The sequence below is a fragment of the Parasteatoda tepidariorum genome, chromosome 6 (assembly GCF_982258835.1).
Source record: "Parasteatoda tepidariorum strain Cologne lab strain chromosome 6, Ptep-v5.0, whole genome shotgun sequence".
NCBI lineage: Eukaryota > Metazoa > Arthropoda > Arachnida > Araneae > Theridiidae > Parasteatoda > Parasteatoda tepidariorum.
Genome location: NC_141760.1, coordinates 64,446,159 through 64,471,062, shown reverse-complemented (window position 1 = coordinate 64,471,062; position 24,904 = coordinate 64,446,159). Strand labels below are relative to the sequence as shown.

At 26.6% G+C, this 24,904-nt stretch overlaps 1 protein-coding gene across 1 annotated transcript in view; it reads left to right on the top strand.

The window, feature by feature from the left end:
- Nucleotides 1-24,344, top strand: part of LOC107456220 (uncharacterized) — a 34,464-nt gene extending 10,120 nt beyond the window's left edge. The window contains exons 4-12 of the mRNA XM_016074023.4: nt 4,570-4,653; nt 6,446-6,525; nt 8,702-8,761; nt 8,961-9,076; nt 13,625-13,748; nt 16,615-16,694; nt 19,282-19,446; nt 21,204-21,463; nt 24,045-24,344. Of these exons, the coding sequence (XP_015929509.2) occupies nt 4,570-4,653; nt 6,446-6,525; nt 8,702-8,761; nt 8,961-9,076; nt 13,625-13,748; nt 16,615-16,694; nt 19,282-19,446; nt 21,204-21,463; nt 24,045-24,125 (1,050 nt within the window). The 3' untranslated portion in view covers nt 24,126-24,344. The remainder of the gene's footprint in view (nt 1-4,569; nt 4,654-6,445; nt 6,526-8,701; nt 8,762-8,960; nt 9,077-13,624; nt 13,749-16,614; nt 16,695-19,281; nt 19,447-21,203; nt 21,464-24,044) is intronic.
- The last annotated feature ends 560 nt before the right edge of the window (nt 24,345-24,904 follow it).

Here is a 24,904-nt window from a genome sequence, read left to right as displayed (position 1 = left end):
TGTTATAACTGCAGTTTTCTCAATGTCTTGTTCTGCTACGGGAATTTGATTATATGCTTTAACAAAATCTATAATACTAAATACTTTCTTGCCAAACAGATTTTGAGAAAAATCCTGCAAATTTGGTAAAGGATATTTATCAGGCCGAGTACAGGAGTTTAAAGCTCTGTAATCGCCGGTAGGTCGCCAATCAGAGTTACTTTTTGGGACCATGTGTAGGGCGCTGGCCCAAGGACTTTTGGATGGCCTACAAATACCATGTTGCAGCATGAAATCAAATTCAGATTTGGCAGCTTGAAGTTTAACAGAATTCAATCTGCGAACTTTTGAAGCGACCGGAGGACCAATCGTGTTAATATAATGCACTGTATCGTGCTTAATTTTAAGATAATTAGGTCTAACTCTAGTAATTTCAGAAAATTCCTGAATTAAATCGTGATATTTAGTATTGCCAAATATTGTTTTAACACTTTGGATTGAGGAAGGAAAGATTTTACCTTGATGAGCCAAAGACGTTTTCGTATCAATTAATTTCTTATTTTTAAGATCGATTAACAACTCAAAATGTCGTAAGAAATCCGCGCCTAAAATTGGTTTTGAAACATTCGCAATTATAAATGTAAAATCAAATTTTCGATGTAAACCAAAATCTAGCGACATAAGTTTAACACCAAATGTTTTAATAGCAGTGCCGTTAGCAGCATGCAACACATAATTTGATGTTGGCCTGCAACCTTTAAATGTTATAGGCAATAAACTTACATCAGATCCGCTATCGACCAAGAACATTAACTTAGTTTTGCGATCAGAAACAAAAAGTCGGTGGCTAAATTTTAAATTCTCACTACTATTAACCACCGGACTAATAGTAGAGCTCATCAGTTTAAATTAAAATTGCAAGGCTCAATACATTTGTGTGCTTTTTTAGCATACTTCCTATGATACCAACACATTTTCGTTTCGGCAGTTTGACTCTCTGCTTCACCTTTAGAAGCGTGAGAAAATTTTTTCGAAACATTTGATTTGGAACGCAAACGACTACGGGATAGACTTCGATACCTACGCATAGATTTTATTTCGTTTTTCAACTCTGCCAAATCCGTAGACATTTGAGCTATTTTTTCCATAAGTGAATCTCTATTTACAACTTCATTACAACTTGAAGTTGCAGAAAAACTAGTTACTTCAGAAACCTTATCTGCCAAAGTTGACAAAGTGTCTAAACCTTCCGTACTAACACTTAAAATAGACTGAATAGATGAGGGTAAATGAGATAGCCAAATAGATTTAATAACCTCATTTGAAAAATTAGATCCTGCTAATTCTCGCATATGTCGCAACAAGGCAGACGGCTTAGAATCCCCCAATGCAAGGTCCTGAAGTAAAGTTTGAATTCTTTTACTCTCGGACAAGGAAAATTCTGCAATAAGTCTATCCTTAACGGCAGTGTAAGGCTTTTCCAAATTTGGGTTTCTGACCAAGTCCGCAATTACTTGCATAATATTCTGATCAAGAACAGAGATTAAACAGCAATACATAGTAGATTCAGAAGTAATCCTTGATAATTTAAAATTAGCCTCAATCTGCGTAAAATATAAACTTGGATTATCAATCCAAAATCCAGGTAAGCGAAGGCCAATTTTATGAATTTCAGTTTCAGTTCCCGTTTTATCTTTATCAGCCATTGTAACACAAAACTAAGCAACTAGTTAAAGATTCACTCATGAAAATTTTCAAACTAAACTAGTTGTATATATATACATTAGAACAATTCAATAACTAGAGAATATATGGAAATATTCACAATAAAAATAAGTATTTACATGACTAAGAATGATTCAAAACTACAAATATTATACTAAGAAATATATACAACAGCATTTAAAGTTCGTATATTCAAATTCAATAACTACTAATTAAAGTCTCTTACAATAATGTTTAAAAATTTCAGTCTAACATTATACAATAAAAAGATATTACTATACATTAAGTTTAAATTTTAAGTAGTGCAAAGCAAAGCAGTTGACCAAATAAGAGAGGAAATTGTACATTACCAAATTCAAGCAGTTATTCCAAATTGTAAAACAACGGATAATAGCGTATCCAAAAACATAATAAACACAAGGGTCACCAATTGAGGGGGAGGAACCCTCTCATATTAAGTTGAAGACAACTATGACAACAATAAACTTAAACATTTATTTAACAACTGAACATAACAAGCTAAAAACAGAAACATAAAAGTTAAGTAAGACGGTGTGGGATAGAGACTGAGTAAAGTTCGAAGCTTCTTAAATACTGGGGCAGTTCCAAGGTTGCCGATCGTGTGTTTGTAATCCCGTTGATTCTCTTGGCGCCTACGCACCATGCCTGGCGCCACATGTGTAAATTGACTTACAAAATTTTTAATTGGTAAATGTGATTCAAAATCCGTTTGAGTTTGTTTACATTGAAATTGTTTAGTTTCCTCCTCATCTTCAGAGGGATTTTCAATTACTAAAGAATTTTTTAAAAAATTGAAATCGCATAAACAAGTTAAGATGTGTTTGGCAATTTCATCTTTATTTCCTTCACTGGAAATATTTAAAATGTCCGAAATTTTGACTAAGTCCGAAAAATTGAAAGTATTACAAATTTCTTGTAGTTTGTTTGAAAATTCTTCATCGCTTGGTTCAAAAGAAAATTCAGAAAAATTTTAAATTTTGTTACGGTTTAATCTAGAAAAATCATTTGGAAACAAAAGTTTAAATAATAACTTAATTTTGTTTGCCGTCACTAATTTAATTGACGTTTGAATCACATTTATTTCCTTTAAAAACATTTTAGATGCACGATAAATACAATACTATATCATAATATTATATATAAAAAAATATATAAACACAAGAAATACAATCTAACTCTATTCCATTATTGAAAATAAAATATTTAAATTACTACTCATATCTAATATTACTAAAATATTCAATCATAACATTGAGAAAAAAAAATTAGAGAGAAATAAAATATATCTACAGTCAATCCTTTCCATTTGACCTTCATCCATTTTTCGTTGACGAGAGACACAAAATATATCACTTTTTTTTTTTTTTTCTTTCGCGCACTTAAATCGTAGCAATTCATGAATATTCATGATTAAAATTCGTGCACATTCTCTTTTGTTTTCCCTTTTTTAGAAAACAATTCTTGTAAGAGACTAATTCATTTTTGAACCAAAGTGAAATTTCTTTTTGAGCACTAATGAACATCAGAACTCGATGGATGGGACACTGTAGGGTCATCGGATGGGATACTTTCACTGGTTTCAGGGGACACTCTCCAGCATTTCAGGCGCAACGAGGTACCAGTAGTACGGGTGGAAAATCGCCATCCTTCCTTCCTTCAACGTTTTTTTCACTGCCGATTTTTTTCTCCTCCGGGGTTGATGGAAAATTTCAACGTAGCAGTCACAGCCGGTCAAAGATTTCCTCAGCAAGCAACTATGCTGCCGACTTGTAATAACAGGGCTCCAACCCTGTTATTAGTGTTGTATTTAGCTTGAAATAATTGCAGTCATAAGCCATCAGATGTTCTAAACAGGTTTATTAAATGTAGGCTGGCATTGCTAACAGTTGACGTCCAAGCTCCCTACGGGAGGGGAATGGACAAGACTCCGGACAATTCCGGCACAGCTTATCAGGATCACATTATGATGAAAAAGGACACGCAAAACTATGCGCTCTTACGTTTTTATACCAACATAGATTTGAAGTAAAAAGGCACATTCGTACATTCCTTGTATCCTTACGCATTAAGGAAAATCATTTCTGCTTCCTTATATGGTAATGAAAAAGGGCACGATTCTATAAATAACTCTTCCTTTGAAATATAAATCTATTTATATTTCAATGGTATGTTTTCAGCCTTGATTTCCCAAAATAGAATCTCTCGACGTTTATTCTTTAACAAAGACATTTTATGAAAACGAAAGAGTTTTAATTCTTTTATTAATACAAAAGTATTTAATTTTTGTATTACATATATATATATATATATATATATATATATATATATATATAAATGGAATTTTTAATATTTTATAATGATCTGAAAATTACTATTTCAGGCTTGTTACTTGAAAATTTTCTTCATTTTCGAAATGGACCTTGTAGTGCTTACCATATTTTGAGAAATGCTTGACATTTTTCAGATTAAGTTTTTTTTGGAACTATTTTAAAACTATTTTAAATTTCTGTAAAAGTTGCTTAAATATTAAAAATGGGTTACTGGTAAAAATGCTACAATTGGCCAGTAGTAAAATTTCCTTATTTTGCCCTAGGCATTCCAGATTCTGGATAATTTCTAAATTTTTACTTCTGCTACAGACTTCATATAAAGTTTTTTTATGAAGCACAAAAAGGAAAGAAGAAAAAGTTATTAATGCAAAAAGGATAGAAACATTTTGTATATTTTTATTCTTTGTAGTCTTTAGTTATTTTTTTCTAACTTTCACTTTTATCTAGTAAAAAATATTAAAATAGTGATGAAATATTTTTTCTATTTTTAACCTGTTTCTTCATCTCTCTATAGGAAGTCGGCAAGTTCCTACTAGATTCTGGAATATGTGGGATATTTTTAGATGTTGTAGAAAAAACACAAAGTCCACGATTATTGGTCAGTAAAACAGATGCAAGTTCTTCCTAATTTTTGGTTGAAATTATAGAATCATATTGATTATAATTCTGTAATTTTACTTATCATTCTTGGACTACCAGTAGATAAAAATTTTATCCTCTTAATTTGTTTGGTAATGACAATTGCTTTTAAATTGTAAAATATATAATTCAACACATTAGTTTTACACTGACACTTAATAAGTCATTAAATTAATAAACGTTATTTAATACTTAGGTGTTTAAATTATTTTTAAAACTCATCATTGTGTGTATCTTTTTTTCAGAAACTAAGATGTTTTTTACTTCACAAATTAGGTTTTCATCTGCATCTTAAAATATTTAAACTAATATGTATTATTTAATATATATGGCGACAAATTCCAATAATTACATTCGATAAATCCTCATCCATCATTTTTCATTAATATTTCTGCTTATTTTAAAAATGATGAAAATAAATAATTGCTTTTAAAAGTAGTAACAGTTGTTTCGTGTCTCTTTTTTTATTGTTTATTTATTTATATTTTTTTGGTTAGTTTTTAAGGACAAATCTAGCAAATTCTTTATTACAAACAGAAATTTTTCGGGATAAAATTTTATTTTTAAATTTTATGTATTCTTTTATAGTATTATTGATGAAAAGTAATATGTGGCATTGATGTAAATATTTTTTAGAAAATGCTTTGTAGTATATTTTTGTATGTGTGTGCTACCAAATAATTTATATTTTATTTTTAAGCCTAACATATTCATGCATACCATTCTTGATCAAAGATTATCAGTGGTTTTAATAATGTAAATGTTTAAGTTTTTTTTTAATTTTTGAGTATTTTATGGGCATTTTTAGGTAGTTTGTCTTTAAATTTGTTTAAACATATAGCTTGAACTTATGCTTTTGAAATTTAATTAATCATTTGAAATGACTGTTATGGCAAACAAAGTAAATTTAATTAATCATTTGGAATGACTGTTATGGCAAACAAAGTATGGATAGCAAAGAACTCTGGTTTTTGGAGCTTATCTGTGTCTTAATTATTTGTCATATACTAACAAAATATATTGTGCTCAAAAAAATGTATAGCTGTAGTTTATAGATTAAGAAAGAAATTAAACTGTTATAAATTTTTAATTTTATAAATATGACTTCTTAAACTGTTACAAATTTTTAATATTATAAATATGATTTCTTAAACTTTTTTGTTTTATTCTACAAGATGGTTAAAATTAAACTTTCTGTACTCAGAGGCTCCTAGCTACGACTACTGAATGGATCCAAATGAAACTTCAAATGTATATTATTTAGATCAGGAAGTCACGATCAGAGAGCAAGGTAATAAAAAGAAAGATAACAATTCAAAAAATAACAGAATTTTTCATTAGCTTGCATACTTGTGTGCTCTATGTGCATATAAATGGAAATAGCTTTACAACTCCATTTATTGATGAACTTCAAATTATTTCTTTTTTCAGCCTAAATTTTGGCTCTACAATTTAATTAACATGCATTTAAAGTTTATTACATTATTAATGTTTCATGCAGATTCAATCATTAACACTGTAGTTAGGAGCCTCTGGGTATTGTCAGTTTTAAATTAAACACCCTATATTTTCACTTGACTTTCTGGTTTTATTTGTTTATTTTTCTACTTGATGTTTTATTTCAGATCAATTTTTTTTTTTTTTTAAATATCATTAAAAATTTAGTTTGCTTAGTTTTGGTATAGTCTAGTTCAGTTATTTTATTTCCAAATTTAGTTAGTGATGCTTATTAAAAATATGTATGTTTTTAGGAGATTATTGTTGGCATAATGGCTAATCTATCAACTTTTCCACCCCTTTGCAGTATTATACTGGAAAATAAAATGTTAATGTAAGTGATGGTTGGATGTGAATTTTTTAAACAATATTTTTTTGTAGCTATTTTTCAAAGAAAATCATTTGTTCAAAAAGGTTTTGAGGAAAAATAACCAAGAATTGTTTTTAGTAATGGTGTATTTATTAAAAATGTTTTAACTTTAAAATCCTAAATACTCTGTTTTAACAGAAAAGTTTTATAAAGCTGAGCTGTTCTTCAATCTTCGATTCAAATTTGTTTTTATCATTTTTCAAAGTTTTAAAAATTGTCCATTAGAAACGAAGACTTTCATATAAAAAAATTAAGTAGGTTTTTTAATAATTTCTCTTTTTTTTCTCTTGAATATATAATCTAAGAGTTTAATAATGTCAATCTCTTTCTGAAGGAATAATTTGGAACTAATTAGATGAGTTTTTCCTTTGGCGCTCAAATTATATGTATTAAAACGAAAAATTATAACATTACAAAAAGACAGCTATAAAAATAGTGTATGAAACAGTTTTTAAATTTAAGAAATTGTAACTAAGTCAGGGATGAGATTTTTTTACTTTTGTGTCTTGAATATCAGCCTTTTTATCAAAAACTCTTGATTATCTAAAAGTTTAACTTTTTAAAAAAAAAATTTTTTTTAATAAATATTTTGCTTTTTTGAAAAATTTAGACGTTGAAATAAAATAATTATATTCATTTCCGATTTTCAAAGATAAACAGAAAATTCAACCTACATATCTGTCAATCCTTCCACATTTTAGCTATTTTCGCCACTTTTACGCACAGAAGATACAATTTTTCTCATTTTTACCCGCTCGCCAGATAGTTCCTATTTTCGTAATTCAAACGTCGCTGCTTCAAACGAACTTTTTAAAAGTCTCAAGCCCAGAATTTGGTAACATTTCGATTCTTATTCACACGATTTGAATATACTACAATATGATTCTTATTTACGAGATTTAAAAATCCAGTATCACTTTTTGTATTTACGCGTTTTTAAAAACTTATGTAACGATTCGTATTCACACGAGTTTAAAATCAATTATCGCGATTCTTGTAAAAAGTAGGTTTTTTTGAAATTAGTTACTATAAATGTGACTGTTTTTCGATCAACAATTATTAGTATATATAGGCATATTCAGAACTTACATTCTGTGCTTGCAAAGAAGAATGTGACAAAGGCAGGTAAAGAAAGAAAAAATAGAATTTGTGGAAAGCTGTTTGAAGATGGGCTAACGACTAAATTAATCACCAATCTGTTTCCCCTCAATCACAAGCTGCATTACGAGAAATTTGACCTTGTTAAAGGATATTTTACTTGTTTTGTAAAACATGAAACGTTTGCAGCAAATTAAGCAAAAAGAAGAACAAAAAAAGATATAGCAAACAAAAGCAATCACTTAAAAAATTATTCAATTTTTTGTGGAAAAAGAGTTGATTAACTCAGCACCAAGATTTAAGAAATAATGCTGCTGTTATTTATGATATAAAATGCGAAATTCTAATCATATGAAAAATAATTATCTAAACAGTTGCTGATTATCATGTAATTTTTTCAATCTAAAATAGCAATTTTTGTTTGTTATCTTAAATTGTCAGGAATTTATTATTAAAGGATTGCACACATGTAAAATTTATTCACATGGAAATTCAGCTTTTGGCCAATCTCATCCCTGCTAAGTGAGATACTTTACATTCAGTGTAAATTTTATCTTACTTTTAAATCTAACTTAAAAACCTTTCCCCAAAATAAAATATTGATTAAAAATAATCTATGTTCTGTTTGTTTTCTTTATGTTATAAAAATTCATGATACAAACTTTTTCTGTAATGTTTGTCAATAAAAGCCTAATGAAAGTTCTGTGAAGCAAAATATAAGTAAAATAATGACTATTGATAAACTCTTTACAAAAAGAAACATTTGAAAACTACTCAATTTTATTTATTTTCAAAAGTTATTTTAAGTCTGAACAAGTTAAAGTGTTTATTATTTTAGATAAAAATGGAGTTAAAATTGTTTCTAAAATAAATAAGAAGACCAAATACTTTGGTTAAACTGATTAAATTATAATTTAAAGTAAATTAATTTCCTCAAAATTATTATTAAATTTTTACTTTGTTTTTCTGATGTTTAGTTTTTAATTAAAAAAACTGTTTTATTTTATTATGTGCTTAACTAATAATATAATTATATGTTTAGGTCATCTGTTCTGTTATTATCTGGAACATCTGATAGTCCAACACTGATACAAGTAATGAGGTGTGTTGAGTATTTGTTTCTTTGTTAAATAACTATAAAGTTGCATTTAATTATAATTAATGGAATGTACTTTTTTCCCATATTAGATACTCAAAATATTGATAAAAATTATAGATTAAATTTTAACCATAAAATTTTATTGAAATATATCAGTTTTTCTTTTTCCATATTTCATAATTTTATAAGCTTTTTGTTTTAGGTTAATTGTAAATGGTCTGAGGCATGAAAATTCTAAAAATTTATGGTCTGAAGCATATGGAGAAAAATCTTTTTTCAAGGTTAATGTGAAAGATATTCTTTCAAACAGTTTAAACAGTAAGTTAAAGCTATTAATTTGTTTATCAGTTAAAAATATTTCTGATATACCCTTCTTTCTTTATTAGTTGTGTACAAGGTTTGTGATTTTTTTGATTTTTTAAAAAAAATCAAAAAAGCCAGATTTTTTTGATTTAAATCAGTTATTTTTGATTTAAATCAGATTATTTTTGATTTTCATTCAAATACACTGTAAGAACTTTGATTTATAATTAAAAAGACTTTATAAATGTAACAGATTTTGTTTAGTCATTCATCAAAAAATAAATATTTAATCTATATATTTTAATATTAAAATATTTATTTTTAATTCTATATCAAAATAGATAAGCTAAAAAAAAATTTTAAAAATCTATGTGCCCATTGGAATTTTTTTTCACAAAATTTCTTATAAAAAAATCTGTAATGAAATAGAAAGTCTGACGAAGATACTGTAAACATGCACCCTGTTACCAGTTAATATCCCTACTGCTTTGAATAGACTTTGAAAGAATTTGAAGAGGAAGAATGACACTATATCAGGAAAAAACTGTCTGAATCTCTCAGCAGTTTTTTTCTTCGATTTTTGGCATATTAGGGTAATTTCTTTTTAATATAACGTCAAGCTTTTTAAATATACATTTTCCACCAAATAAATATAATGTTGAAAAAATTCATGTTTATTAATTACTTTCTACAGCTATGCAAGTCTGTATTAAGACAGCATTGAATGTTTACTTTAATCTGTATTTTCAATTTCAAGTATCAAAAGATTTTTAAAAAGGTAATTTCAAATGTGTTGGATTTATCACACATCAAGACAGAAAGTAATTTTGATAACTAAAATTAATTAATGCAGCACTTCATTTAAAATAAATTTTAAAACTAAAAAAAGAAAATAATAAAAGTATCAATAATTTAAAACACTGTTTTTTTAACTTTTCAAATTGCAATATATGTATAAAATATCAGTTGATTTAAATCAAGCTGATTTAAATCAACAAACCCTGTTGTGTATAGTTTGCTTACTAAATTTTTGTGTTTTAAATTTCAGCTCTTAATCTCTACATTCAAACAATCTTATGAACTGGATCACATCTGATTAGTTTTATCTAAATATTAGATTTACAAATTTTATTTATTAATTTTTTATGAATTTTATAGAAAATTAAACTATTAGAAGCCAAAAGTTATCAAGTGATCAGTAATAAAATTATTCATTTTAATTTTATGATTGTTTAAAGTGTTAAATGTAGTTGACAAAAAAGGCATGCTCTTATCATATTTAGAAACCTTTTCATTCTATAAAATATGTTAGCTTAATCAATATTTAACCAACTGAGTGTTTGTGATACCAAAAGACAGCAGTCCATTTGTGTTTTCTGCTAAGAAACCTCCTTTAAAATAATAAGTCAATGAATATAAATAAATTTCTGTACAAACTTGTTCAAATGTAAAACTCTTGGTTGGTTAATCTAATTTGGTAACATTATTAATTTTAATATGACTACCGTATATCCCGTTGTATTAGTCAACTTTTTAAATACACCAAATTTTACTAAAATGCGAACGTTTGTTGATCCTGAAATATCAATAAATTAAAAACAATGAGATGGATATAAATACTGTATCAGTTTACCCCTTTCAAAAACTATTTTTAATATGTTATATAAAATTAATTATGCATTTTCTCTCACATTTTACTTTATATTTGCAGGTTTTTTTAGAACCAGTACTTTAAATTATGTCCAAAAAAATTAAGAATTATGAAAATTAATTTATTTATGAGTATTTCAAAAATACAACACAATGAAAACTTTTAAAACTTAAAATAAAGCTACAAATTTGAAGATTTCAGAAACGTCATCTGTGTCTGTTTTAATAACGTTAGCAGTGTTGTCTTAAGTAATTCCATTAAGCGATGGATTCTACTTCCTCTTCATCTGCTAGAGTCCCACAAAAATTGTCTTCCTCCTCATTTAAAAAATTAAAAATTTCACAGTTTTTAAAAGATCGTTATTTGAGGGCAAATGTATCATATCCAGTGAAAACAATGTGAAATATTTTTAACCTGAGAAAATTTTGTAGACTTACTATTTACGTTTTATAATTTCAGAAATTTTCATATTTGGTTTTTTCAGAGATAACTTATAAACTCAACTTACCTGAAATTTGCTTTCTCAGCATTAAAAAGTAGGGGTTGATGCATACACTGGGATATACAGTACTTGACATTTATATAATATATAAATGTTATTTTTGCTTAAAGAATTATTATTTGTTATCTGTGAAACAAATGTATACATATTTTTTATTTTTTAGTAGTGGCTCTGCAAATAACCTTCTGGACATTTATGATTCCATTTGTCCCTGTTTCTGAGTCTGCATTACTAGAAAGTGTCATTGAATGAAACTCTTTGCTAGTTTTTAAAAATCTTCATAATAGCTTTCCGAAATGGTATTATTTCCGTGTGCTTACGATCTTTATATTGATTTTTAATACAGTCAGCTGTTTTAAGTTTCAAAAACAGATAATATGAAATATTGAATAATTCAAACTAACATCATTTCCTGGTCTTAATAATAAAACTTGTTCTTTAACAAATTTACAAATAACAAGCTTTGTTTTGTTTTGGGTTATAAAAGCCCTTTTTTCATGTAAATCAGAAAAAAATTCATGGCTTTTAAATAATATGACTGCTCTAATGTTATTTAATATGAATTAACCAGGTTGATAAACAAATGACATCCATACTGAATTGAATACTTTATTCCATTCAATTCATTGCTTGTTCAGGAAGTTTGTGTGCTGCAATATATTAATACAGTTGCAGTTACTTATTTTTGCAAGTTGGAGAATCTAAAGTTGTACTTAGAATAAGAAATCATCATAGTTCATAATTTCTTGTTATCATCCTGTGAAATGCATTATGTCAATACTTGGCGCATATAAAAGCTTAAATGAGAAAAGAAGAGAAAACTCTCAAAGAAGTCTCACATTTGTTTTTTCTTTAGTGTGGGAGGAAATAAATAGAGAACATTGGATTTCTAAAAACTTATTGAACTTACTAAAAACAAGTGAAATTATTTATAAAGAATTACTAACACATTTTCAATTTTAGAGAATATAAAACTTGTCAAGTATGGAAAATTGTGTCACATTCTAAAGTTGAACTTGCCATGATAACTAACTAAATATGTGATAAATATTTTTTCCTATTTAAAATTTAATTTATCTTTACAATTTCTTGTTATTTTTTATTAGACTTGCCTATTTTTATTCATTGTAACTTTAAATTATTTTAGCATATTGATAGTCAAGCTGTCATTCCTTTCATGGACTTAAATGTCCGTGCTGTCATTCCTTTCATGGCACTACTTGGCAATTTGTCTTTTTTTTTTTTTTTTTTTTTTGTGATTATGAAGTAGTACACATAGTTGCAGTGAATAAAAATCTCTTGGGTGTCATAACAAATTGTGTTAAATTCCCCTTACTGAAAAACTTCCCTTAAAATAAAAATCCCTCATTCGAAATTTAATTCTAAAATTAAAACAATTTTCCTTAGGTTCAATTAAAAATAGTTGACTGTGTTAAGAATTATTATAAACTTATAAAGAAACCTTTTGTAATGTTTATTGCAGTTGAAAATCAGTACTACAACTTTTATTCTTAATGCTGATCTAGAATTCATCTTCAGTTTTTCATTAAACTTATCATTCATAAGCAACTGAGACCTTTTGAAGTTGTAACTACTCAGCAATTTAAAAAATTATTATATGTAATCTGATTCTTGGTGAACCAGTTCTTACAAATTTCCTATGGTTAAAATGGATAAGATATATAATTTCTATCATAAATCATATAATTGAATAGTTTCTTTCATTTTATATTACAGTAAAAGTTTATCTATTAATCCTTTCAAAAACTTGGATTATCATTCCTTTAAAAATATATCTCACTATGAGTCATTTTAATCACTTCTTCCATTTCCAAGTTTAATTTTGTATTTTTAAATATATTTCCCTCCAAATATGTAATGTCTTCAACTATAAATTTCTAAATATTAGATTAAAATAACTTTACTTATAGCAGTTGTTTAGTTTTAAACCTATATAATTAATGAGACATCTGAAATAAGCTTACTCAAGATTATTAGACCAATATATATATCTTTTTTAATGATAACCCATCAACTTTTAGTGATCACCAATTGTTTAAAATTAGTCATCCTCAAAAAAAAAAAACTGAAATTATATTAGGAATCAGTGCTTAACTGATATATTCTGATCTGAGTAAAAAAAAAATCCACTTAAAATAGTCTTTCTGTTAATTATATCTCTGATGAACACTTCAAAAGGTATCCCTGCTGGTTTTTTTTTTTTTTTTTTTTTTCCCTCTTTTGCATTAATGTCAAACAAATACTTAAAACAGCAAATAATATGTAATTTACAGAAAACTGTCTATGTTTAAGCTACTTTTAAATAAATTGGTTTAAATTTTTTTTTAATTTAATTTATAGTGTATGTTATTTTTTTATATACTTGAGTAACTTATCAGTTCCTCCTTAGGCTCTGTAATACTAGCTGTGTATGATTTATTGGAGACCACTTTTTCTGAAAATATTATTTACACTGAACTATTGGGACAAGATTCATTTTTAGAAGCTTTCATTGTTTCTGGTCAACAATTATTGTAAGTGTCTTTGTGTAGTATTATGCATATTTCATAATGTCTATACTTTCCACATATTCAGTATTAATAATTCGTTTAAAGTAATTAATAATTACGACATAATTATCACTTTTTAAAGATTATTTAATTTTCTTATGTCATCTCTACTTAATTGCATATCAGATAATCAACTAACCCGCTTATACATGTTTCACCAGCTAGAATGGAATTTCCATTTTTCTGTGAAGAAGGTTAGAATAAAATACATGGTCACTTATGTGGAATCTCCCTATCCATTTCCAGCTTGTAACAGTTGTCAGGAGGTAGTTTAAGAATTAATCAAGTCTTGCTAGCAATTTTATTATAAATGAGAATTGTGGGTTGTGCCTTTTTGTTGCATTTCATTCATACACCATTTAAAATGTGGGAAGGTAAGCGGTAGAGAAATTTTGATCTGTTAAAAGTGTATCAAAATCCTCTTCAATTACAATATTTTTTCTGAGGGTTATAATATAGTATCATATATATAGCATATTTTATTAGCATTGATTTATTTTCACATGAATCTATGTATCAATTATATTATGATACTAATACCAGCAGTCTTAATTTTAATGTTTGCCGATCATAAAAATGAGTGTATTTTTTCAAAATATTATGCTATGTGTTACATATCGTTTAAAAGTAAATTTTTATAAAAACATAACATTTAATAGTGACTAATGCATTTTTCTTGTAATCAAATTAACCTGCTGATACAGTTGTCTTAACCCAACGCCATTCTTTAAACTGGGCTCAATCTATCTGGTTTAATACAAAACTCTAAATTTCTTATCGATTACACAAGCCTGCAAAATTGAACTTTTTGAAAAATACAAGAGAAGTTATTGTTGATTTATATGTTATTTGATGTGCTGATTTTGAAAATGGCCTTCATTTTCCCCAATCACATCAGGATTTTTTATAAAATCGATATTAATGTTTTTACTAAAATCCTATTTGGAAAGGAATTCTCTCAAATAATTTTGCATGCACTATCCGGTAACTCTTCTCTTCATTCATTTTGATCTATGTAAAATTTAATCTTGTGAAAGAAAATTGATTTTTGAGCTATCAACTGATATTTTATAGGTTAAAATGAATAAAAAATACTGTTACCAGACAGCAGAAGTCACCTCTGGTCAAGAGAAAATAATAAGTTCTTTGTGTAACTTTTTACATCAGTTTCTAGAAGAAAATCACCAACATACCATTTTAATTTGTTCTTATTGAGATAACTTACGTAAAATTGACGATTAACCAAGAATAACAAATATTGTGTATGTGTATATGAAAGTTTGAAACAAAAAGCAAAACAAGCAAAAAACAAAAGAGAAAAGTTTCTATTTATGTATATACTCATTTTCCTCTGAAACTGATTTTTGATGATATCCTTTCATGCTTAATCTCAGGTTTATCCCGAGCTATTATCCAACAGTAGTCAGTGAACATGTTCTTGTCCCATCTTCCTTGATATTTATGCTAAATATCTCTGATATCTTGATGGAACCTGTCCCCTTGTTCTTCGCTAACTGCTCCTAAATTTTCAGAGAAAAAGTCCACATGTGAGTGAAGAAAATGCATTTTTACACTCATGGAGCAACCCAACGTTTTAAATTTATCCAGCATTTTCATTACAATTTCCTTATAATCAGGATCCTTGTAGTTACCCAGAAATTTACTGACGACATCTTTAAAAGCAACCCAAACTTCTTTTTCCGTTTCTGTCATGTTAGTCTCAAATTCTTTATCCTTCATGAGTTTGCAGATATCTGGACTAACAAATATTCCTTCTTTCAACTTAGCTTGGGAAAAACCTGGAAACTTTTTGCACAGGTATTTGAAACAATTGCTATCTTTTGGAACAGCCTTGACAGACTGCTTCATTACACCTAATTTTAATTTTCGGTTATACCCACGAACATGGCAGGAACAAAAATAACAATCATCAAAGTGGTTTTGGGGCTCTCTCCACGTCATAGGAATTCCAAATCGTAAAGCAGTCTTCTTTCCTTGATGCCATAAGCGTAGATCATTGAGACACTGCACACAAACTATATGAGGTGCCCAAGATTTGTCCTGATCTCCGAGTTTCAAGTAAAAATAAGCGAGATAAAGTTGTCTTACATAGTCTGTAATGCTCCTCATGCGATTTTTAACTACACTATATTCGCTGCATGTATAACAAAAGTCATCTGGAAAATTTTCACAATGTCTTGGACTCAAAGCCATGTTTCACGAAACGCACAGAAAAAAGCAAACTTTAAAATGTCTCCCTATAACGCTTGCTAGTGCTTCTGAGAGGTCAGCGGACATAGATAAGGATTCTCGCGACGCTGTTGGTAGAGAGAGATTGTCACAGAGAGAGGAGCGGTGACAGGAAGTAGTGATAGAGGGGTACTTTTGTAGATTTGACCAAAGTAGAATGCTTGTCCATCAAAAAAGGAAGAAATTCAAAAATGAAAAATTTTTTTATGGTAAATGTTCATAAAAATTCCAATAAAATTGAATTTTTCTAAAAAACGTGATGTGATGGACATTTTTCATTATTATTTTCCATTTCAGCACCAAAAAATACATTAAGTTCAGCTATCAGACCCCTTGTATTTTTTTCATCGCAGGCCTGTGTTATTGATGAATTTGTATTAACTTTTAATCTATTAAGACGTTTTTTAATGACAAATCCTTATTATCTCGACTTTTATTTGTTTTTACTTATTCTTGTTAAAGACTGATTTTTCATAATGGTTAAATCATTAATTTATTTTCTTAAACTTTTTTATGTTTTATATTTATGTTATAGGTCTATTTACTATTTTGTATTTTTATTATTATTGTTTATTTTTAGAAAAAAGAAAGAGTGTTTGGATAAATTCTTCTGTATATTGAATTTGTTATGCCAGTATTCTTTGAATGTAGAAAAATTTGGTAAGGTTTTGTCTGTATTAAAATAGATTTAAATTTGTATTATTACTTTTGAGAATTGCTGTTTATTTCTTTTTATTTATTCAATTATAGTTGGATTTCAAATTTGAGGCATTTTGATGACTGACAAAAGAAAATTTTTTATTATAAAATTTAATATCTTGTTGACTTAGGTGTTTGTAATTTCCAAAAATTCATATAATTAAGAGTTATTATGTATAATAATTATATAAATTTTTCAGTTTTATTCTATACATCTTTGACAAAAAGTAATCTTAAAAAATAAGCTATTTGAAACGACAAAGCCAAATTTTTTTAAAAATATTTTCCCAGTGTCCAAAATGAAAAATAATTTCAAATCACTAATAAATTCTGAAAAATTCATTGTATTGTAAATCTAGAAGACATCTTTGAATTTCTTTTTAAATTATAATAATTTTTACTAATTTTTTTTGTGTTGTCCGACAGAAATTTTCGATCTTTTCCTGTCGGGTGTGTTTCCAAAGATAATTTTCAAATTAAGATCAATTTTAAAATTATTCAGTAAATGATGCAAACACTTTTCAATATAGCTTTCATTATTCCGTATGGAAATCGTTTTAAAGGAAATCTTGAAATGAAAGATTATTTTTGAATTTTCAAAAGCTGGGTAAATTTTATTTGTTTATTTTTGCCTGGTCTATCATCAGCTTTTAAAAGTTAATTAGTGAAGCTTCATTTATTACTTGTAATATACAAAGTAAGTTTATGAACCGTATTTGAGCCATGATGTCCTAAGCTTTAAAAGTTTACATATGGTTGTAAAGAAATTGTATAAAATTGTCAAGTCTCTCACCTGTTAATGTATTTAGTTTAATGATGACTTATAAGATCCCCACAGATCTAAATTTTTATTCAATCTTTAGGCTGATTATATGCAAAAATCATCAACAATGATCAATTTTAATTTTATTTTTAAAACATTTCAGTTTCAAAAATACCTCAAATTTGAAAATCCCCTTATTTAATTGCATGTATTACTCACTAACTGAACTAATTTACTTTGTGATTCCTTTGTCTTTAAATTCTGCTTTTCCTAACGCAACTTTTAAAACTTTTTAACTAGAAAAATTGTTTAAAGATATGGAATTTAATAAAGTATGTTATTTTTACAATTGCTTTTTTAACTATTTATTCAACTATTCATTATACTCCTTAAATAAAAAATATCTAGTAAATATAGTCATATATAATTGTTTTTCTAGACACTATGCATATATTTAATCACATTTACCTACTCAGTGCTTGATTTTTCATACATGCAGCTAGTTTTTTGTAATCATTCTATTCTTATTTGTTGGTGATTATTTTATGAAAAAATTTTATTATCTTTTTTAATTGTTGTTTTTATGTGAATCAATAATTTTTTATGAAACTTTTTTACTCCATATTTATAGGTTTTATTTAAATTGACTTTCAGTAAAACAATAGCAAAATAATATATAATCTTAAAAAATGTGATTAATTAATTAATAACAAAAAATATTTAGTATTAATATCAAATTGAATTCATTAAGTACTGACTGAATATATTTCTTTCATAATAAAAAAAAACTTGTTAATATTTATGCAGCTTTTGATTCTCTAAATAATTAATTATCAAACTGAAAAAATAATTAATGTTTATTTATTTATTTATTTCGCATGTTTATTTAAGAGTTAGATTTGGCATAGAATCTAAATCAAATGATTGATTCAAGCTATTTAAACAGGGGCTGTAAATACTTAATTTTTTTAATTAAAAATCACACTCTGGTTTTTGAAGGAAAAAATTATCAATTGACCAACTTTGTCTACTCTGCTACTAATGAGATAATTCTTAATTGCATAACTACTTATATATTAACTAACAAATATGTATTAATGTAGACTTTGTATAAAAGTCCAATAAAGACATAATAATTTAACTTTTAAATATTTTTATATTTACACTATACAGTTCTAGGTGGAAAAACTGATTTTAATTTTAAAAATTTTCATTTGAATAAATAAAATTAGTATTTTAATCATGATTTTTATACTCTTTTTTTTTTCAAATTTATATTATTTAGTATTATTTAAAATTTATATTTTAATTTTTCTATTAACATTTATTAATTTTCTTTAATTTGAGAGAATTTTATCTGAATGCTGTTTCATTTCCCACTATTTTCAAAAAATAATTTTTCAAGCAATTATATATATTTTAATAATCACAAATAAAGGAAGGATGAAATGAAGAGATTTAAAATTCCAAACATAAAAAAGTAATTTAGTTAATTTAACAATATAGTAAAGATAATACACACACAAGAAAAAGATAATACACACACAAAAAAAAGCTCCCAGCTGTTGTTCCTATCAGTTTAAAATGTAGTGAATATTCAAGTTCACATAACTGTTTTTAACGAGTTTCAAATAGAAATTAGTATCTCAAACTCTTTTAACTGTTTGAAAATGCCTAATTGTTTTAAAAATAATTATTAGAAAATATTAATTTAAAATTTGTTTAACTTGATGAAATGTGTAAGACCGTTAAGTATTAAATTATTATTATTATTTTATTATGCAGTTAACAAATGGAATGAGTTTAAACCTCTTTTTTATGAATATGTCAGCAACCTTGAAATTGAAGACAGCTTATTCAATTCTAAAGTATTATCAATTCATTCATACTTTGAAGCTTACAACACTCTCCTAAGTTCTGGACTTTTGAGGAAAGATTGGGTTATTACAGGTAAATAATTAATATAGCAGGTAAAAATTTTACTATTTTTATTTATTTATATTTTAAACTATTTTAATCTTTTATATTTCACTAAATTTTAATTGAAATGAATTAGCACTTTGAAAATTATTGTTTGAAGGGAAACAATGAATATTACTTATGAATATTAAATTACTTTTGAATATTAAAACATTTACAATATAAATAAGTGTTACTGCTTTAAATATGTTTTAACACATACATGCCTGTGTATATGTTTGCTAAATTTTACCAAGTGCCCTATTTTGATCAAGTTATGATAAATATTATAACCTAGCCAAAATAAAATAACTTAACAAAAACTAATAAAGAGCAGCGACTTTAAGTAATATCAGAATTATTTAAAGTACCACTTGGAATCAACAACAGTTTGGCAACTCCAGTACTAACTCTTTTATACTGGTTTAATCTGTTTTCTGTTTTACATTTACTATCAAAATGTATGTATACAATAAGCGTTTAATTTATTTAAATGTGTTTCTTTTCTTATTTTGCAAGCATTAAAATTGTAAGGCAGAAATAATTTCACTTATATGTGAAAAATTAATATTTTATGGCATCATTACCATTGTCAGTTCAATCCTTCTTTATTGTCACATTTAGCAATGGATTTAAATTATTTTTTAATAACTTCCTAACTAGATATACTTTGCCTTTAAGATAAGATTTTACACAAAATTGGTTACATCAATATCATTTTTAGTTGTCTGTTATTCACTGTTATTTAGACACCTTAGTTTTACATACTTAAGAAATTTAATTTAAATGCACTCATATCTAAAATAATATTTTAATGATACATTTTTTTATGCCCCGATCTTTAATATCAAGGAAGTGTTAAAATAAAATGTTTAGCCTAATGCACTTATATTTTAAACTTCTTTCTTTAAAGTACTTTTTTTTCTATTCCATCTTTTTTTATACTTAAATAGGTAAATAATAAAAAGTGAAACTATTTTAAAAAAATGGTACTATTTATTCAAATAAAATTGATATTAAAATCTTGAAAGAAAAAAACTGAAATACTTCTATTGAGGTGAAAAAATTTACCATTACTTCAAATCATCAATATCAAAATAATAAATGTAAAACAAGTTGCAATATTCTTGCCAAAAATAAATTTATTATAATTAAAACTTACCAGCTTCATAAATTTTTTTTTAAATATAAAGCTAGTTTATTTTAATGCTCTTTTTGGCAGGATTTTGAAAATTATTGAAACTCTATTTTTACAAGAAAAGAACCACTGAAGTATATAAAATTTTTTTATAAACATAGATCTTCGTAAATTTGAAAAATCCATCAGAAAACTGGAACTAGTAAATATTGTGCTATTTGCTGATTAAAAAACCAGCTATTTATTCTCCTCAAATTTAAAAATTAGTCGTAAAGTACATCAGTAGATACCACTGCTAACTGGAAAATAAATAAATTTTTTCTGCTGTATGTTAGGCTAATTTCCTTGAAATATTCGCTGTAGGGATTCGTTAATTTTATCCTATGATTAGTTACTATAAATGGTAGTTATTTTACAACTAAGTTGTTTATATTTATTTCTTTTTTGAGATACTCGGTAAAATTTGAATTAATTTCTATTTGAAATACTTATATAAGTTGGCACAATGCAAGAAATCAGTTTATTTATGTAGAATTGTTACATTTATGTTTAGGAAACAATTAGCTATTATACCTCTAATACGGTACTCTGTATTTTTCCTCTATTTTAGATAAAGGCTATTTAGTGTCTGTAGCAAGAACTTCAGAGGCTGTGAATCGATTAATATTAGATGTTCAGAAACATAATGAAAGAGTTTTAAATGTGCCAGAACAAAATAATCAAGATTCCAGTGAGCGATTACGCCATGTTTGTGTGCAGGATGGCGTACAATCAGTCACAATGTTATCACAGTATGATTTTCGTGTGTGGAATGTCTTAGCTGAGAGTATTCTGGAGACAGCTAAAACGCTGAAAACATTTGTTGAGAAGGTATTGTATTATAGATTCTATTTTCTTTTAATTATTTTACATTTGATTTGTTAAATCAGAATTTATAGCTCTTGGCTCTATAGGTCAAGGATTGCCCCAACAAGTTTATTTACCATCGAAGTTTATAAGATGCATGTTGTTTCCACTGAGTCACTTTTAATGTTTTCAAATGTTTCTCAATGTCAGCACTCCATCTGAATGGAAGTCTTTCCAGCTTTTTAGTCTCATCTGGGTTGTTGAAACTTAATGGCTTTGACTGTTATCCTCTGATTTTAATAAATGTTTAATCTTTTTTTTTCTTTCAATTTGATGACTTAGACAATGCCAGATTGCTTACAATGATTTTAAATTTAATGACTGTAGAAAATTCATGGAATGTTATTTATTTGGACAACACCATAATTATTTTCTTAGCATTTTTTTGGTAAATAGTGAAGCTGGTTTGGTAAAATTTGGGTAACTTTAAAACAGAAAGCATAGTTGCAATAGTTTTCAAGGATGAGTTTTTTCAAATTTTATGCAGAATTCTACTCTATGTTTTTTAAAAAAGAAATAATAATTAAAAAAATAAGTTCTATTTTTTTCAAAGAAAATATTGCTTTTTTTCAAACTTCTGAAAAATAAAATTCGTTTTTTACTAATTTTCGTACCTATATGAATGCAATTCAAAATTGAATTTACTGCATTTAAAAATCATTTCGCAATTGAATATTCATATGGTTTAAAATTACATATCGCAATTTGTATTCACGCGATTTAAAATTATATGTCTCGATTCACATTCACGCTATTTAAAATACTTCTTGAGTCAAATCCAGTCAATTTAAAATTACACTACTACACTCTTTTAGTACATTCGTTCCACACAACATAATCAATCAATGGCCTCTGACTATCTGTTCCTGTCATTGAAACGAGAGATGGGCTTTTTTTAAGGGTCTTCAGTTAGTTTGCATTTAGGGTTTTTTTTTTTTTTTTTTTGGAATTTTCACAAATTCAAAATAGTAATAGTATATATAGTATATTTTGTTTTGAAACACAATTTTCTTTCTATATGAAATCTTTTAATGCATTATTTATATTTAAAAAAATTAAAGTTATAACACTTTTTAAAAAGCTTCAGTTATAAGACTTTATTAAAAATGTTAAAACAAAATTTATTCATGGTACAATTGTAGGAGATAGTTTTTTTAATCTCCCTTTTAAACACACACTACTTGGTTACATTTTAAAACACATGGCCCCCATCTCAGTCACCCGTTGCCACCCTCAGCAACAAGTGAAGGAAAAATATCACTATGGTGATTTTGGTTGGTTGGCGCGGGGCCGGAGGCCATAGCGACCAACCCGTTTGTGATAAAGTAACTGTAGTTTTCACAATATTTTAGAGTTGTAATTTTCATCAATAAAATCTACTTCCTACCTGCAAGAGGTGATCTTTAATTTTGTAACTATTTGATAAATTTTTATTTTTCAAAGTAATTTGTAAAAGAAATTTTTATGTCAAATTGTTAGTCTTGTAATTTTGTAAATTAACATAGAAAATGAAAATTTCAAAATTGATGGTACTACTCATAGTTTAAATTTTGATTTTCCTTTATAAAAGCGAAAGTTTTTATAAAAAATACCAATAATAAGAATCATTAGAAATATATCCTACCCTCTAAAATATAAAAATAAAGGCATAAAAGTTTCCCTTAAAACTTTTAAGTTTTTGCCTTATATAATAATTATAAGCCCAATTAAAAAATATTAACTTGTTATAAAATGTGCAACTAGAATTACTTCAATGAATGCTAAATGAAAATGTATTTTGTAAGTTTGTAAAAGTATTTTAATAATTTTGAAGAATTATTTCCTCTGGTATATAATCCTATAAGTAGCACATCATGATCGATGACTCATACAAACGTATGCATATTGTTGAGCCAATCATTTAATATTTCATTTTGTTCTCTTTCACAATCTTTTTTTTTTTTTTTTAAAGATTTGTAAGGTTTAATTTTTGGGGGAAAATATAGTAACGTTCGCAGCTCTTAAAGGTTTTGTAAGAGTTCTCGACCTTAGACAAAATCTCTAAAGCATCTCTGATCAAGAGAAAATTCATTTTTAATGAAGGAATTGCATGATTAGAAATCCTACAACCTAATGTTTTATTTTATCAGTAATTAAAAAGCTTCAAAAAATGTTTTTGATTGTGAGTATAATTTATGTTTCTTACTTAACTATCCAAATGTATTATATTCAGAAATTTTTCTGTAACATATTATTTCCTAATTAAATAACTTGAGGAAAAGTAATTTTTCATCGCAGATAAATCAAAAACTTTAAGTTTGAATAAAATCAAAACTTATGTTCAGAGGGCTAGTTCTAAATTTAATCTGTTTCACAATTGCTGATGTAAATATTTTGCTGTTCTTGATGAAAATTTATACTGTTCATGTGAATCATATATTTGAATGTTCAAGCTTTGACAATTTTTGAGCTGTCTTTACTGTTCATATTTGAGATGAGTATGACTGAGCCAAAAAAAATGTCTGATAATAGTATGTAAAAACAGTGCATTCTTTTCTAACTCTAGGATGAAGAAAGAGAGATTTTAAATGACATTCTGAGGCTTAGTTCAACTAATGAAAGCATGGACTTATCAATTGCTGAATAGAGTAGTAACTACCTTACCTGTTTCTAATTATATTTTAAAATAAAAATTGTAAATATTGAATTTTCTGTGTATATTTGTATAGCATTCACTCATTGTGTTTCATAATATGTTTGAAAATAATCTGAATAGAAATTAGCTTTTTCTAATCATTGTCATCTCTAAGCTATTTCTTATATATTCTTTTTAAATTTTCATCAATAAAAAGTGTTTTGATAAATAGCCTTCTGAAATCTGAATTTTTTATTTTTTTTATTTCTTTGATACTGTTTGCAAATTTTGATTAAGTTTTAGAACTTAAGGATTCAGTTTGCTTTCCATTAAACTACAATATTCTTATAGTTGCGTTTTCCTGTTGTTAAGTGCCATCAAGTTTCATCTGTCAAAGGAAGAGAAAATAGCAATTGATTTTCAGTTCCTGTAAAAGTTAATTGTCAATGTCATAACTTTTGTTACAGTTTAAGACCCACTATCGAGAAAACTCGAGACCCATCAGAATATAAAAATAGACAGGTCAAAAAGTTTTTTTATTGATTTAAAAAAAATACTGAAACATTTTAAGCTTTATTTATTTTTATTTTCCATCTTCAGCATCCCTCTCTATCCATCTGAAGCATTTAACAATATGAATGATAACTTAGAATGCCGCACAATTTTTGATAAAAAAAAAATTTGAACTTGATATATTTGTTATAAATCTGTTTCATAATACTCTCAAGCATTGAATATGAAAAATATGTTATAAAAGCTTAATGGTTAGTAAAAACTGTTACATTGTATTT